At 44.7% G+C, this 17,830-nt stretch overlaps 1 protein-coding gene across 1 annotated transcript in view; it reads right to left on the reverse strand.

Annotated features, from left to right (window-relative positions):
• The window catches only part of LOC119651376 (lysosomal acid glucosylceramidase), a 33,551-nt gene that overhangs the window by 11,053 nt on the left and 4,668 nt on the right, over nt 1-17,830 (reverse strand). The window contains exon 3 of the mRNA XM_038054951.1: nt 5,076-5,214. Coding sequence (XP_037910879.1) covers nt 5,076-5,214 — 139 coding nt within the window. The remainder of the gene's footprint in view (nt 1-5,075; nt 5,215-17,830) is intronic.

Genomic DNA, 17,830 nt, shown 5'->3' on the forward strand with positions numbered 1-17,830 from the left:
GGAGTATTCTGCCCACTGCTATAATATGATCATTGACTCCACAAGTGACGTAGCATAGTATACATCTTATATCGCCTCTATTTCTTAATGTTATGACTTGGTAAGCAGCATTCTTCTCTTCAGTAGCAAGTTTGCAATCACCATCTAACCAGTCATTTCCATTACTTTGTGGGTCATATCAGTGAATCTTTGAGGTATTAGCAGATTTTGTTTACTGTAGCTTCATCCTAGTGTAATTCGCTTCATTTGTGATTACTATATCCAATGTCCTTCGCAGATGGTTCTTCTGAGTCATGTCTATATTTACCATAATCTGACGTATCGCAGGAAGTAATACATGCTTCCTGAAGTGCCTTCATGATTCGCAATCCCATGCCAACAATATGTTGGTCCGAGTCAATATTACCCCCTTATTTGTTCTTACTTTTTCAGGTTGGAGTAATGGCGACGTTTTATAAAAACATGGTCAGTCCAACTGGAACTGAACCCATCCGGGGATGTTGAGGCCAAAGTCGTTCTTCACTCAAATGGTGTTGTTTAGCTCGAACTTTATTCAATAATCGCATGTTCAAAGATAAAACACGCGAATTTCTTTTCGTTTTCCGTTCTCCGGCGGATCGCTAGCGTTAAGCCTGATTTTAACGAAGCGAACACTCGTGGAAAGTAACTATTCTCAACCAGGTGGTATATAGTATTACATGGTTGGATAGGGTTTTACTGGGTGATTCTGTCTAATTTCTAAGTTCTTTTGGTGTAATTTTTAATGCTGGTAAAGGAGGCTATGAAGAGAGAAGCAGGAGATCCCCTCCCTTAAGCTCCGTTGGAAAATCTCAGCCGTTAGCCCCCATTAAAAAGTTGTGACGCCTAAAATGAGGCAAGCGGGTTTGGCATCCGTGTATATCACTAATTAATATAGCACAGGGTAACACAATATGGTCTTTAACAGTGAGCCGAGGGGATGGCTTTATCTGAATTCGATGTTTAGCGGTAACTTTATTTGGCGTTTATCTAGCCGCGGATTTTCGATGCAGGGTTGATGCTCTGGCAGGTCCTGTTTTACGCATGAAGACGCGGATCCTCTTGAGGTTGACTTTAATGCCAGGGTCCGATTGAAAGGGCAGACTCATAGTTTTAAACACCGCATAGGCTTTGAAGGAAGGCGCCGATGATTGCCCAGTTTTTTCTATAAAAGAGTTGGAAGAAGCACTCTTCTCTATGAATAAGAAGAATGCGCCAGGACCCGATGATATTCCCGGCATAGGTACTAAAGTTGGTGTTCCACCATCGGTTAGACTTACCATTCGGCGCATTCAGTTTGCTTGAAAAAGGACATTTTTCCTTCCAACTAAGAGATGGCAAGGCTTGCGCAGATCAGCAAAGGGAAAAAGGCGCTCTTCGTGGACGGAGTTTATCAAGGGTGGGGTCCCTCGTAACGCTTGCTATCAGAAATGCCTTTAATTCCGTAAGATGGAAAGACATTCTAGGTACACTAAATAATAATAAATGTTTTGCAAACAAAACCTTAAAAAGATTTTAAAAGTACATGCATGCAAGTTTACGATAGAATTCGGTAGGGGGTTCGAATATTAAGTAAGTTACAAAAAAAATCCAGGTCAGATGATAATGATTAACTTTTCAGTTGACATTATGAATGTAAACGTTTTTTCACCTCAAAGGAGTTTCAGAAGGGCTTTGCGAAAAGTTTAGAAAAGCGAGATGACCGAGGGGAATGAACTTTAGGTGTGGTCGTTCCCTGGAGAAAAGGGATATGGACAAGCGGCTGAAAATGAAATAAGGAAGACTTGTTTTTTTGTTCAAGACGTCCCTTTTTCATGCAAGTTTTGTTTCTTCTTCAATTTTTAAATAATAATCAGTTAAAGGTTTCTGATCTTAGTTTCTCGCAATGGGCCCACAAATAAAGTTCCGGGCTTTTGTCGAGGGTAAAACATTATAAACAAGTCGGGAAACCGGAAGCTGGACGGTTCAGCTACGAAAGGCTTTTTGTATTTCTCAGTACGTAGCACGTAATATATCCACATATTATGTGTAGTACCCACTTTCGGATGATATTGGCATTCATAGTCTTGAATTTCCAAAGAAGCGACAAATTTGACGTATTATAATTTTGTTAGTAATAGCGCGATTTCCACCAAACTTGGTAAGATCATGCTCTATGTTATACGCTATATTGTTGCGTTTCATGGTGCTAGCATGAACTTAAGGGGTTTTTTCCTGTCAATTACTAAAAACTACAGTAATGTTCTATTATTAACTTTATTTGAGCAGATATTGGTATGGAAGGTATTTCGGAGCCCAGGCACCATATAGTGGCAGCCCCTGATTTTTTTCAGGGGCAAGTACATCTTACCGTCCGTTGTTGCACCAGAGATTCGTCAAGAATTTCCTCCAATACGCGCACGTGACTGTGCAGAGAGTTGCAGACCAGCACCGCTTTATTACTTGCAGCGACACAATCCCATCCGTCATCAGGGAGCGTATCCAGCTTGAGATCATTGTAGAAACTGCAAACCAAGAGTCGATTGGGCAGAAGCATCAATAACATCATGCAGGCAGCAGTTTCAGTACTCGACGAAGCACACTTTTTTCATTATCCCGCTGAAGTTTTCGCTGAGATTCGGGACGAATTCCAAAGAGTATGCATAGAATTTTCGGAAACGGATCCTTTCCACAGACCAGGTATTCTTAGGCTCCATGCACCTCCAGCAACTACGAGAATCCTTTCTCAAATCAATAATCATTCCATCATTTTTGTATTGTTGAGCTGTTGGGGCTGTCAGATTGCTCGTCCAGAAGATTCACTTTCGTATTATTGGTTTGGTTGACAGAAGGGACCTACTATGAAAATTCGCCAGGAATATCGGCGTGCTAGGCTAAATCAAATCAGCTCTGATAATGCTCCCATACGGGTGAAGAACAAAGTACAGAGAGTTTACGGGAACGATGCTATTCCAGTGAGACACCCGTAGTTAATTTGGTCACATTTAAGCAGAAACTTTCAGTCATATGCACTCCATTGCGACGGTATGGCGAAAGTCGCTCCAGACGTGTTTGGAATGCAAAGTACGCGTGCAAGAAGTGGAGCTTTTTCAGATCACGCAACGAATCTCAACAGAGGGTCCAGATAGTACAGTTTTCGGCAACAAAAGCAAAAGAGCATTGGGGTGAAATTTGGGGGCTATCCGCCCAGCATGCTGAGTGGATTACCGTTGAAGGCACCCGCCATGCCACTACACCTGGCACAGACAGTTCGAAGTACAGGATGGTCTGGATCGGGTGCAGACTTTCTGGTATACAAATTTTACCAGTATACACACGATTAGCGGCCATGGAAGGGTGGTATTTCACCTTGCCAGTGCGTTCATTAGAGGGTACCAACACCTCAGAGCCCGTCGGCATATGGAGAGAAATTTTCCCGGGGGAGATTCGTTAAGTCCTCTTGATGACCACCTTAGAAGTCTCTTGCGAATAGTAGACATGTTCAACCGTGATATTCGGATGGACTTTGGGTTAGTGGCGAATCCAAGTCATCCGTAAAGATCATCAGCGGCCGCAAGCCGGACATAGCATTGGCGACCTCCACATCGAAGCTATGACCGAGACAGACTTCTACAAGTACCTAGGAATTCTACAAGGAAACCATCCTCGGGTTGGTGGTCTGAAGCATGCTCTGCTGTCCGAATTCCTGTGACGTATGAAGTTGGTGCTGAAATTGCATCTCCCGGGCAAGAATAAAATAAGCGCATTAAATGCATTTGCTACCTCTTCACTAGCGTATGCATTTGGAATATTAGCGTGAGTGAAGGCCGATTTAGAAAATGTCTAGTGGTGGATACGGACTATCATCAGTGGATGAACCTGCCCCGGGACATTACGGGCAGGGGTGAGGTTGACATTCCGACACAACATCACCGCCAAGTCAACCCGAGTCCCTTGCCAGCGACTGTTTGTAAGGCGGATTGTGGACTGCTGCAGTTAGTTTGAAGGATCGATCTTTCAATCCTCTGAGTGGGGTGAAGTCAGACGAATGCACGTAAACACATGGATTGCTTCTGGCAGCCATTCGTTGATTTGTATTTGTCGAACAGATGGTTGTGTGCTGAGGAGCTCTTTGTTGAGACCGAGGGATTTATATTTGCCATTCACGATAGCGTGGGCGCCACTCGCGTTTATAAAAAACTGATAATGAAAGAGCGGGTGGAGAACGACAAGTGCAAAATGTGTGGTTCCGTGTTAAAGACACTTGGACCATCTCTTTTCTGACTGTACTGTTATGCCACCTGTGGAAGACACGAACAGGCATAATGCTGTATATAAGATTATTCATAAAAACTCCCCATACAAGCGTGGCCTTATCATGGGAATACGTCCGGTTTACCCGTATGAGCCGCAGGCAGTACTCGATATTTCGGTATTGGGGCTGGTAAGTTCAGACTGAACGCCATACACCACACAACAAGCTGACATGCTTTTAGTTGAAAAGACGGGTCCATCCGCGTACATCATAGGTATTGCTGTTCACCGTATTAACAGCATTGAACGGAAATGTAGGTAAGATCGTTCGAGGCTAAATGCTTGGCACTTAGTGCTAGTTTTAGGTGAAGTGCGGCATCTACCGAGATTGTGATAACTCGGGAAAAATATCACTATATGACTATATATAACTATCGGCCTCCCCTTAAATAAGTACGAGTTTATATATTCATTTACAAATAACTACATATCCTCGTAGAATTGATAGCATAAATATTACTCATAAACTTTTATGGATTGTACTATCACGTATGATACTCTTATGCCGAGTCATTACGCACGTCCTCATTGTTCACCCCATGTAGGAAATATTATCTACTTTTTATTGCAAAATTGCTTTGTAATTGCTACCATAAATAACAGTAAGTCAAATAGACAAGCGTTTGAAAAGCGATTCGTATTAGCTTTAGAGATAATTGCGGTTACTTTTTTGGATTTGTTGGTTGATAAATTGATGGTATTCATGATGATATTCATCATTCATGGTTTAAATTATGTTCAATGTTGACAAAATTTATACTTACTTTCGAAGATCCCAATGATACTGTCCCAAAAGCTCCTTTTCGGGCGGAGAATAACTATAGGTTCGTTCCGGTCGTAATCAAGTGATATTGGAGCCACCTTGGTGAACTCTCCTTTTGATACAGCAAATCTCATACCCGACTGGAAAGTTATTATTTGTGATTAATTTTGGAATATAACTGTAGAACGATTTCATAGCTATATTATCTAAAGATTAAGGGGACCTGAGTCCACATCTATTTGATTACAGACTAAAGTAATTGTAAAGAACCTATCTCCCACTATCTTTAGTGCGTCCTCATGTAGATACAGATCAATGTTGTGTTTGTCAATATATATGTAAAAGGAAGCTAATGCCACCTGCTAACTACATCGGTCACGTTACTGCCAGGACAGAGGTGATCTGATGAGGTGTCTCTACTCTGGAACCACTCGTTAGTCGCTTTTTAAAGTTTTGACAAACCATCGATTCACTGCTTGTCTGTTTATCATGAGCATCCCTTCTCAAAAACAAGTTGAAGTAAAGGGGCAGAACAGGAGTATAAAGTTTGCTCCGCCAAATATAGATATGTGGAGATTTAAATGAAAGTTCTCATTTAGTACTTTTCGAAGCAGGTCTTAGTTTTGACATTGTTTATAAGAGGAGGGGTGCCGTGACTAGAAAAGACCTCGAATTACTCTTCTGTACAATATCGGCGTAAATAAAGCTAGGAGCTCTGTATAGGTGGAACCGTTTTTTCCCTAAATATAATAATAATCATTGGTGCGATAATGGGGCTTGAAGCGCGTTAGAATACTTCTTTCGCCACAAAACACTACAAAACTACGGTACCCAAATATTTTTACTAAAACACTCTTATACCTGAAGCGCTGAGCTTCCTATTTCCGACTTCAGTCACGATGCGTTAGCAGTGCAACTTACGGAATATTTTTAAAATAAAAGTAACAGCTCCTACCTGTCCTTAAAACAGGATGAAATAAGACATTCTATTGACCACGCAAACGTCAGTAATTAAATTTCACGCTTATGGACTTCATTTCGGGAATTAGATTAAATTTAGCTCAGCATAGAACTAAGGGAAGTGAAACGATATAGTTTGACTTATCAACATTCAACCCTTTCTAAAATTGACCGAAAAACAACAAGTTATGAAGTGGACTGGATCCTGCAAATTCGGATTACATTATGGGATTTAACATATAAATATGTATTGCAGGATCTACACGTCCTTAAGTAGGATTGTAAACTTGAAAACAAATGTCGTTTTTAAAAGTTCGAAGACCTTCAGAAACAAACAATAGCACGTTCAGTGAGCATCACCAGAAAAATAATAGCGATCATCTCGATGGAGAGCAGAATTGAAACAAAACAGAAACTCGAGGGCATCCTAAGAAAAACGAGTTCCGAAAAATCTTGTTCAGAATTTGAAAAAGAGCCTCCTTCGAAAAATGAAGATAATATCTTGGGCCTAGCAGTTCAAAGCACCATATAGTAACAATCAAGGAACACCATTAGTGTGGTAGAAGTTGCTAGCAGCAAAAAAGCACCATACATGCAAAAGGGCGTTCGAATATAGTCATGTGGGGTAATTAGTAAAATGTCTCGGTTAGTACTTTTGAAAGCTGGCCCCATTTTGTACATTTGATGGAAAGGGAGGCGGAGACGGGCATTCGAAAATAGTAATATGTTTCACGGACCCGTTCTCAGAAACGAAAAACCTCAAAAAAATCACGAAACTGCCAATTTATGGTGTCTAGGCCTTAAAATACCCTTCATACCGATATCTTTTTTTTTTATGGATGGAGGTGGAAATCTTAGAAAGACGCTGCTGCGCCAGGTTGCAGCAGTGTGTGGGATTCGCACCCACTAAAACCACCCCCACTCTTCCGCCCCTCCCCGCGGGCCCACCGTCAAGTATTACTTCGCGGGGGAGGCTCTGGTTCGCTATACCAGCTCGTCCATGTCACGTCTCCGTCGCGCCGCCTTCCGAGCTCGATCCAACTCCAGGAGTTTTCTCTGCACCACGGCGACTGCCTCATTTACCGCCGTCCAGTTTTCCTCCGACTTCAGCATCTCTTCCACCAGGTTCGAGGACTCGATGTCCGCCCCTAAGATGCTATTCAACCTCTTTTTCTCCTGCAGAAATCTGGGACAATGGAATATAACGTACTCCGGGTCCTCGGGTGTAGCACCGCATTCAGGACAATTGGGAGACTCGTCCAACTCGAAGCGATGCAAGTACTTCCTATAGCCACCGTGTCCCGTAAGGAAGTGCGTCAGGTGGTAATTCAATTCTCCGTGCTTTAGGTTGACCCATTTCTCGATACACGGGGTCAATGTATGGGACCACCGGCCCTTGTCCTAGTTATCCCATCGTTGTTGCCACTTGCCACACAACTCTCTCCTGATGGCTTTTCGGTAATCCGCATTCACCTCGGCTGGATTTGCCTTCTGTTTTTCGTAGAGCCAGTGTGCCTCGCCCGCTAGAAGATCTATGGGGATCATTCCCGCGATGACACACTCTGCCTCCGTCGACGCCGTCCTAAATGCGCTGCACACCTTTAGCGCAATTGGCCGGTATGCCGAACTTATCTTCCTCCGGTTGACAGCGTGGTTCAACGCTCCCGCCCAGACTGGGGCCGCGTATAGCAGGATGGACCTCACCACTCCCGCGATGAGTAACCTGCGACTACACTTCGGCCCTCCCACGTTAGGCATCATCCTTGCAAGGGATGAGCTGGCATTTGCTGCCTTCTCTCGCGCATAATCCAAGTGTCCCTTGAAACTCAGCTTGGCATCGATCATCACCCCCAGGTATTTGACAACCGATTTTGAGACGACCTCAAGATTACCAACCTGGATGGTAACCGTGTTATTCTTCCTACGGTTGGTAATGAGGACCGCCTCCGTCTTTTCGTCCGCCAGGTCCAGCTTGGCTATTCGTAACCATGACTTGATGGTGTGAATGGCTTCATTTGCATAAAGCTCCACGTCCTCGGGATGCTTTCCAATTCCAACTACCGCCAGGTCGTCCGCAAAACCAATCAGCGTTGTCTCCTCCGGCACGCGAAGGCCAAGCACTCCGTCGTACATTATGTTCCGCAGCAGCGGTCCCAATACAGAACCTTGAGGCACACCTGCTGTCACAATGTACTCCTTCGGCCCGTCGTCCGTCTCGTACCAGAGACGTCTATCCGAAAAGTAACTCTCGATGAGCCGAGCCAAGTAGCTAGGAACACCCAGTTTGGCCAAAGCGCCCTTAATCCAGCCCCAGTTGGCTGAGTTAAAAGCATTTTTGACGTCCAGCGTCACCAGAGCACAGCATTTGCCCATGGCCATTGCATTTCGAGCCAATTCCACGACCTTTGCTACTGCATCGACCGTAGAACGGGCTCGCCGAAACCCATATTGCCGCTCCGAAAGACCACCCGCAAGCTCGATGAACGGGAGCAGCCTGTTGTATATCACCCTCTCCAACATCTTCCCCATGGTGTCTAAGAGATAAATAGGGCGATATGAAGAGGGCACGCCGGGTGGTTTCCGGGGCTTCGGTAGCAACACCAGCTTCTGCCTCTTCCACTGGGCGGGAAGCACTCCTTCCGCCATGCACGATTCGAATGTGCTTGCGAACCACCTTGGTCTGGCCTTGACCGCCACCTTCAGAGCCTTGTTCGGAATTCTGTCCAATCCCGGAGCCTTACTGTCCCCAATACGTCTGCAGATTTCCCAAAGTTCCTCTTCGGTAACATCAGGGATCGAGAAAACGTCCTGCTGAGCTGCCAGTTGGGGTTCTCTTTCGTCCTGCTCCTGCTGCGGGAAAAGAGTTGTAATTATTTGGAACAAGAGCCGTGGGCATGTCACTTGAAGTGATTTTCGCCCGCGGATCTTCTTCATTACAACGGATTCGTATTAGCCTCCATACAGAGCTTCTGGTAGCATTCCCGCTTGCTTCTCCGAATGGCCTTCTTAAGGTTGGTTGGCAGATCCTTGTATTCCTCCTCACGCTCCTGGTGCTCCGGCCTTCCCCTTGTCCTGTAGGAAAGTCTCCTCGCTCGGAGACAAGAGGAACTCAAGGCAGCGATCTCCGTGTTCCACCAGTAGTTTGGCCTCTTGCCATGGTGCAAACGTCGTCGTGGCATCGTAGCGTCGCATGCTTCGGTTACACGCTGAGACAGCTGTGTGACCCTTTCCACCGCTGTTCCATCCGGATCATGGGCTCCCTCTAATGCGGCCAGGAATGTCTCCTTGTCGAAAGCTCCGATAGACCAGCCAACCGCTTTAGCCTTTCCTCCAGAGCGTCGTTGATTGGTTCCCCGGTTCCTAATGCGGAGGAAGATGGCCTGGTGGTCACTGTGGGTGTAGTGCTCACTCACTTGCCAAGCCATCTCCCTCACCAGTGAAGTGCTAACAAATGTCAGGTTAACGATCGAACCCGGCCCTCTTCCTCGAAAGGTGGGCCCGCATCCAACGTTGGCCAGCACGACGTCCAGCTCCGCAAATGACTCCAACAGAATTTGACTTCTAGTGTTCGTCGATCGGTTTCCCCACTCCAGGGCCCACGCGTTGAAATCGCCCGTAATGATTTTAGGGCTGCGATCTCTAGCGTGCAACACCAGACTGTCTAACATCTCCTCATATTGTGCTAAGGTTGCACTAGGAGGAGCGTAGCAGCTGTATATATGGACACCGTTGACCTTCGCCCTTATAAAACCGGCTGCCAGGGGGGGCCATGACTTCCTGAATGGCCTGTCTTCCGCACGCCCAGATTGCGGCGTTGCCAGACGCATCCACCGCCCATGTCGCACCGCCGTGGTTTCTGTACGGCTCGCAAATAACCGCGACATCCACATTTGACTCTCGAATGGTTTGCGCGAGCAGGTCCTGAGCTGCCTCACAGTGATTGAGATTGATTTGTATCAATCTCATTTGCCTGTGCGGTTCAGCTCCCTCCTATATACCGGACATCTGCTGCTTCCCGCAACATGCCGGTCGTCCACGCCCTCTTTCCCACTACATAACATACACCGTGGATCTCGGGTGCAATCTTTGATGAGATGGCCCTCTTCCCCACACTTCCTGCAACTCCTCGACCTATCATGCTGGCTAGTGCATGCCGCCGCAAAATGGCCAAAATCGAGGCATCTGAAGCATCTCTTTAGAGAGATTTGTTCCCTGAGCCTGCACACGATCCAACCTACTCTTACTTTGCCCGCGGTAATTAACTTAATAGCTGATTCCGCCGGCAAACCAATAATAGCGGTCTGTGTGCCTCCATATGCTTTCTTCATCCTTTTTACGGCACTCTGGTCTATATCGCTAAGGTTGAACTGTTGCTTTAGCGCAGCACAGATGTGCTCCCGTAAGGTGACCTCATCTAGGTCCTTGCATTCAACCACTATCTCCTGTTTCCGAGCTCTTGCCTCAGCTGCCTTTCCTAGTACACTTTCCACCTTTCCGCGGAAGTTATCGGCCGACTTGTCGGCGGATCTACTTAACTCCAGCACCAGATCCCCTCTCTGTGTTCGCCTGATACGGCTCACACTATCCCCCAAATCCTTCAATTCCGGGTCTGACTTTACCTTTCGGAGGATGTCGGCATAGGACATATTTCCCTTCTTGGAAATAATTATTATTTCCGGGCGGAGCTTCGTTTTGTCCTTTTTCCTCTTGTTGCTCACCTTAGTCCATTGTCCGGGCCTCCGGGCGTTGGTTTCTTCCACTTTTGTAGGTGTTGTGGCTGCAATCGTGAGATTACCGACTTTCGCGGGTACTCTCGCCGGCTCCACCTTCTTTGGTGAAGAGGATTTTTTCTTCTTCAGGACTTGCTGTGGTCCAAGAGGCTCGCTGGTACCGTCTCCAGCCCGTTTTCCTGTCTTCCCGCCTGCCTTATCATGGGGAGGCGTCACCTGCGTTTCCCTTGTGACCTTGCCAACTGACGCTTGGGAATTCTTTTCTTCGAGTGCCTTGATATAAGACAATTTAATGCCTCTTATCAAGGCTCGAATATTTTGGTGGATATTCCGCCTTTCCTTGATGAACTCGCACAGTTCATTTATTCGTTCCCCTAGTGTAACGAACGCCATTCCGGTATGTTCCCGTTTGCTTTCGCGCCTTGCGCCACAAGGAATGATGTCGATTAAGGAACTATTCGTGTTTCTTTCAGAGTCCCGCGACGAATCTCGACTACCAAAAAGAACCATTGTTCTCGGTGGTGATCTCCCAAGCTTCGAACTCCTCCTAAAAGGATCCGGTGTGGACCTAATTTCCACTCCACCATTATCTCTTGTAGCATTAGATGCCACAGTAGCCAAGTTTCCCACTACTGAGGCACTGCGGTCGTTGGATATCGACGGCCGGGAGCCTGCTTGCTCACTCCCAAAAACCGCCGGCACTGGGTTTCCGAAGCCCTGCACCGTAAAAAAACTACTTTTCTCCTCTTCCATATTTGGTTTAATTTCTGGGTGTTCTTCCCATAGCCAATTTTGATCCACGGGTGTGCGTTTACTTCCCACCTACCCGGCCTACGCATAAGCATGCCCATACACGCACATCTCCGGATGCGTGCATGTGCATGCCCATGACACATTCGCCGAGCATTCCCTTATCCGCACGAAGGGACGCGCCTGATGGGAGACTTGGCAACTCCGCACATATCTGTGTCTATATGAAGTGAGTAATATAGTATACCATATTTATTCTTACAATATTTTTTAGAAATTGTTTGGAAACCTCCCTCAAGTTTATCCTATGATCAGGTTTTGCAGTAATACTCATATATGCTGTAATATAGAGCATGATACCAAATTTGGTGGGAATCGGACCATGAATAATAAAGTTATAATGAATTAAAGTTGTCGATCATGAGGAAAAACTACGTACCAACACACACGGCTTTTGTTTCTTCCGGTAAGCTATTCAAAAGTTGTATGGTACCGAAGGTAAAATGACTCTTTTGCTGCTGCGATTGGTGGTTTTCAATATATTTATATCAACGTCGGAAGGCCAAACTCATGCTCATGATGTTCTTGTTCTAGACACAGTTAGCGTTTCTTCCATTATGCACATTTACGACCTTCCGTTGATACCATTATGTTAGAAATAATTTAAAGAATACATGATACAATTTTTTGAATCTCCCTCAGACAACATTGCGTTTATTCTAAGATGATTTCACATTCTCTGAAATTGAAATCTTCGTGTAGTATATTATTATCATTAGCCTGAACCGAAATTATGTCATAGAAATTTATTTGAAGCCGACTTTTGCAACACAATGACTCTTTCGAAGATTACATACTTTGCCCTGATTAAGCCCTAAGCTAAGGGGGCTAAGACTTGCTTTGCTTGGTGAAAGTACGGCCATCGAGACTAACTACGGATAAAACAAACTCAGCATGGAGAAAACTTACGTTTTCAAGAAAAGCGGTACACAGAAAGTAATGAAGTAATGGCTAATTATCTACTTGAAGCGCACTTTCCGGCCAGCATCCAAAATCACAGCTCTGAATCAGTAGCTATACACCACTCTCAACCCAGAGGGGCACGTATCACTAGAGCCAGTAACATATTTAATCGCTCCATGGGTAAAAATCTGCAGAACCCAGATGATATTATTCCTGCCCTAGTAATAAAACAACTGGACATTCTGAGGAACATTCAGAATACCGTATATATCGCCCATACTTGCCATACATCACCTTTCAATAGCGCTTGCTTATGGAGAGAAAAAGGTAAAAAGTCGATAACAAATCGCAGATAAGTGTTGACGAAGGCTCGTTCCAGGATTGTTTTAGTTTTTTTTTACGACAATTCACACTCATTCACCCACACATTGCACACTCAAAAGGGGAGCCCTTTTCTGCAATTTTGCGATCATTCCTTGCTTCCAGTCTCTAGGAAAGGCCTCCGGATTCCCAAGATTTCCGTGCCAGTGACAGAAACAGATCAGCCAAAACTGTAGATGCAGCAATAAGTAGCTCTGCGGGGATACCATCAAGCCAGGCAGTATTTCTCTGTTTGAGTGCATTGATGCACTCTCTTCTCTTGTGAGCAGCAGTTCGTATGCGCGTGTTACGATGAGTAGCCATTTCATTCAGAAGAGGCGGAACTTCATCGGATGTGAAATAGTTATATACCGTGGTGAAGTAATCTTTCTCCCTCTTCAGTTGCTCGTTATCGTGGTTGAGCGGTCGACTACAAGCAAGTTATTTCGCAACATGGGATACACTTCTGAAATCATTGCGATCTGCGGCAGTTTCCGCTTCTCTAAGCAGTGCAATAACAAATTCCCTTTTGCCGCACGCACACTACTTTGAAGTTGAAGATCATGCTTGCCATCGCTCCCAACGGTCATAGAGCCTTCAGTCCCTTTCAGTGATCGATCCACTTCCACGATCCCACAGTCAGCCAAATCCTGTGACACTTCTTGGAGAGTGGCCGAGGAAAGAGCATTTTTAATGCCCGTCAACTGCTAATTGATACCCTCACCAGTTTACTCACTGTATCTGGAGCCCAATCAGCAAGATAGCTCTCCCACTGTCGAGCGACAGTTGGATGACACAAACGGTCGATGTTGAAGTTGAGGAGTCGCAGTTCTCTAACGCTGTGAGAAGTGGTGGATGGAACAAGCAAGCGAATGTAAGCGATCATCAGATAGTGATCCCTTTTGAGGACGATGTTAACACGTCTCTTGTTACGGACATACAGGAAACATTTCCTAAATCTACTGCTGATCGCAAAGTGGTCAATCTGATTGCTTGTGCATTGTCGGTCAGTTGAAAGCCAAATGACCTTATGGCAGGCAATGTGCATGTAATTGCGCGTAGAAATCATCCTTGCCCACTATCGGAAGTTCCCGCTGGTGCAAAGGTCGTTCAGGCTAAAGTGTCTGGGATCTTAAGAGTAGCAACCTGGGTGGTTGACGGGTCACTGAAGGACAGGCACATCATCGCGAGGAGCTCCAAGAGTGTTGACTAATCCTTCCTCAACCTCAAAAATCGTTTAGGAATCTAGAAATTATTTGAAGTCAATTTACGGTGGAACTGCTCTTTATTAGAGATGGGTAGATGATGTATGTAATATTACAAAAGTGATACTACCTTAAAGTGTAACATCATATTACCATCAACGAGCGCATTTGAAACATCACCAAACATTACAACATCGCCAAGCATTACCGCCTTACTACAACTATTTTTTTCGCATTACTTTGCGATAACAGCTAATATGCTAGGAACTGTTCGTTTATTAGCGTGGCGTTCTATCAGCTATTTTCCACATACCTTGCATTTAGTATTGCAGGCCATTATTGCCAAAACCTCTTCAACAGTTAGCAAAGTTAAACAAGTCGAGAAACCGGAAGCTAGACGCTTCAGGTATGAAAGGTTTTGTGTATTTCTTTTATAAAGAGATTTGGGTGTGCATTTGTGCCATTAGCATGTAGCACGTAAAATATGCATATATTATGTGAAAATAGCCACCTTCAAGTGATATTGACATTCATAGTCTCGAATTTGCAGAGAAGCGACAGCTTTGACCTAGTATTACTTTGTTAGTAATAGTGCGATTTGCACCAAATTTGGCAGAATCATGCTATATGCTGTAGCCTATCCTGTTGCAAAATTTTGTGATTCTAGGATAAACTTAAGGGGGATTTTCCTGTCAATTACTAAAAATTATAGTAATGTAGTATTATTAACTTTATTTGAACAGGTATCGGTATGAAGGGTATTTCGGAGCCTAGGCACCATATAGTGACAGCCCCCTGATTTTTTTCAGATTTTTCGGTTTGGTAGTTTCTGAGAATGGGTTCGTTAAAAAAATGACCACTTTCAACCCCCCGCACCCACCACCTTTTCAACAAATGTCAAAACTAAGACTGGCTTCGAAAAGTACTAATCGAGACCTTTAATTTGATACCCCACATGACTATATTTGATGAAAAAAAAATTTACACCCTCCCTTTGCATGTATGGGGACCCCCCCTTAAATTCGTCGTAAAAGGATGTAACTCACTATATGCGTGAGCGTTCACAGTTCCCACCTTTCTACCAAATTTGGTGCCAATCGCTACAACCGTCTCCGAGAAAAATGCGTGTGACGGACAGACAGACAGACAGACAGACAGACAGACAGACAGACGGACAGACAGACAGACAGTAAACCGATTTTAATAAGGTTTTGTTTTACAAACAAAACCTTAAAAAAGTATAGCAGAATACTTTCATAGGAGCGTTCAAGGCGCCAAAAAATTGAAGGAGATGCAGAAAAAAATGAATCTTCAGCAAATAAAATGAGAAAACAGGACGCAGCGGCGCGTTGGAACTCCACTTACGATATGTTGGAAAGAATGATGATGATGAAAGATGCCAGCATTGCAATAATTGCCCTAGTAAGGACTGTCCTAGGTCTCTCAGCTGTCACCTGGGTTATTATCAAAAAGGTTATATCTATCCTTAAAGTATTTTATAAAGTAATGGAAGAAATCAGCGGGGAAAATTAATAATAATTATGGAGAAACACATACAAAAAAACATCGCTAAAACAACTTGCGTTATGTCTATAAACGACTTAAATTTTAGCTGAAGAGAACACCTTATTGCGCGTTTCGGTGACATTGACAATAATGCTCTCCTGGCCGAAGCGACAATTTTAGTCCCAAGGTTTAAAAAAAAGGATTTAGTAACCCCTAGAGCTTCAGGAGAGCTTGTTTGGCTTTAAGAGAAGAAAATAATAGTTACCCTACAAGTAAGTCCCACCGTTCCCCACGTTCAATTCATCATAATCGGAATTCTTTTGGCAGAATTTGATGCCGATGTTGCGCGTTTGGTACTCGAAAATTCGGTAGCCGTTGTTATAAGGAAACTGGGTAAATACTTGCAGGAGCCCATTTTGAAAAGCATGAGGATTCTCTGATTTGAAGTATATCCTCATTTATATACATTCATACTCAAGTGGCTTGGTAATAATTGACACCAAATTGAGTTTTAGGGAACACCTAGAGTATGCATGCCAAAAGGCAGCCAGTGCCACCACGGCACTTGCAAAAATGTTGCCAAATATTGGTGGACAGAAACATTGCCAGAGGTTGGTGCTAGCCGGAGTGGTGCGCTCCATCCTGCTCTACTCGTCGCCTGTGTGGGTAGAGGCGCTTGCAAACTCTCAGAGACGGAAGCAGGTGAACTCGGTTTACCGGCGGATGGCTTTGAGGGTTTGCAGCGCTTTTAGAACCACATCAGATGAGGCAGTATTGGTGGTGGCAGGCATGATCCCGGTTGACATTCTGGCCAAAGAAATGAGTGTCCTGTACAATGCAAGACATATGGAGGGGCATGCACAGCGTAGAAATGCGGCAAGGTCAGAGTCGCTTGATCTCTGGCAACGCAGATGGGACGAGTCTGCGAAAGGTCGGTGGACGCACAGGCTCATTCCCAATATTGGGGTGTGGCTTGAGCGAAACCATGGGGAGACCAACTACCACATTACCCAGTTCCTCACGGGACACAGTGGTTGCTACAGGCAGTATCTGCACCGCTTTGGGTTGGATGATTCTCCGAACTGTCCCAGATGCGATGGCATACCGGAGGATGCAGAGCATGTGATGTTTCACTGCCCACGATTTGCGATGGAGAGAAGGAGCTTAAACCAGGTGCTGGGCAGGAGCGGGACCCCGGAGAGCTTGGTTACTGAGATGCTGGAGTCCGAGAAGAAGTGGCTTGCGGTTGGCTCCGCAATCATCCAAATGCAGGCGGAGTTGCTGAAGGAAGAAAGAAGGAGGAAAGCTTCAAATAGGAGAAGGATGAGTGCCTAAGAGCAAACCTACCCCGCGAAGTAATACCTCAATGGTGGTCCCGCGGGGCTGGGGCTGGGGGTGGAGAGATCCCACACGCGCCCGCTGTAGTTCCGCCGTTCGGGCGGCGGACGTGTCTTTCTAAGATTTTCCACCTCCGTGTACGCACAAAAAAAAAAAACCTACTCACGTGTCTTGATATAATAGTAACATCAGTGTCTTGTGAGAGATTTTTTTCCAAAGCGGGAATCATACTAAATGAGAAGAAAATGCGACTCACCTCCAAAAATTGTCACAATAGACTCCCTGCCATATTTTCACTAATGGCGGGAATTACTTCTATGGTCCAATATAACAAAATTCTCAAAGACCATTTTAAAAAAAAAGGGTTTTTGAAATTATCAGCATTTGAAATTTCAATCAAATTCAAGCAGACTGAAAAGCCCGCGCCATGTTATGTGACGTCCCAACTCACCCAAGAAACTTCAGTAGCCCGGCAGCTAGCAGTTACTTTTAAAAATATAAAATGGTCAACATTAATTTTCCGTGTGAAATGCTAAGGAGGACGATGAAATATTGTTTCGTGCTGCTGCACAAATAACTATAAAATTCCGCAGAAAGTTTTTTTGGCTGTTCCGAAAGGAGATTTTCGGAAGAAGTGGATCGCCATCGTCCAACGGAATCCAGTTTCCTTGGAGTCAGGTTTAAATTGTGAGAATCATTTCAATGTGACAAACTTTAACTCCACTCTTAATTGATAATTTACGATTGCGTTAGCATTTTGTGTAATAGTGTTATTCAAATTCAAATCAAGTCCTAAGAGAAGAGATACCGCAGAATATTCAACGTGCCCAAAATTCGGACCGTGCTCATGCAAATCCATTTTTTTTGTCTGTGAATCTTTCAGAAACGTACGTTTTATTGCCGTTCAGGTAGAAATGTCAGAATTTGCTATATAACTTGTTACC

Source organism: Hermetia illucens, chromosome 3, assembly GCF_905115235.1.
Source record: "Hermetia illucens chromosome 3, iHerIll2.2.curated.20191125, whole genome shotgun sequence".
NCBI classification, from domain to species: domain Eukaryota; kingdom Metazoa; phylum Arthropoda; class Insecta; order Diptera; family Stratiomyidae; genus Hermetia; species Hermetia illucens.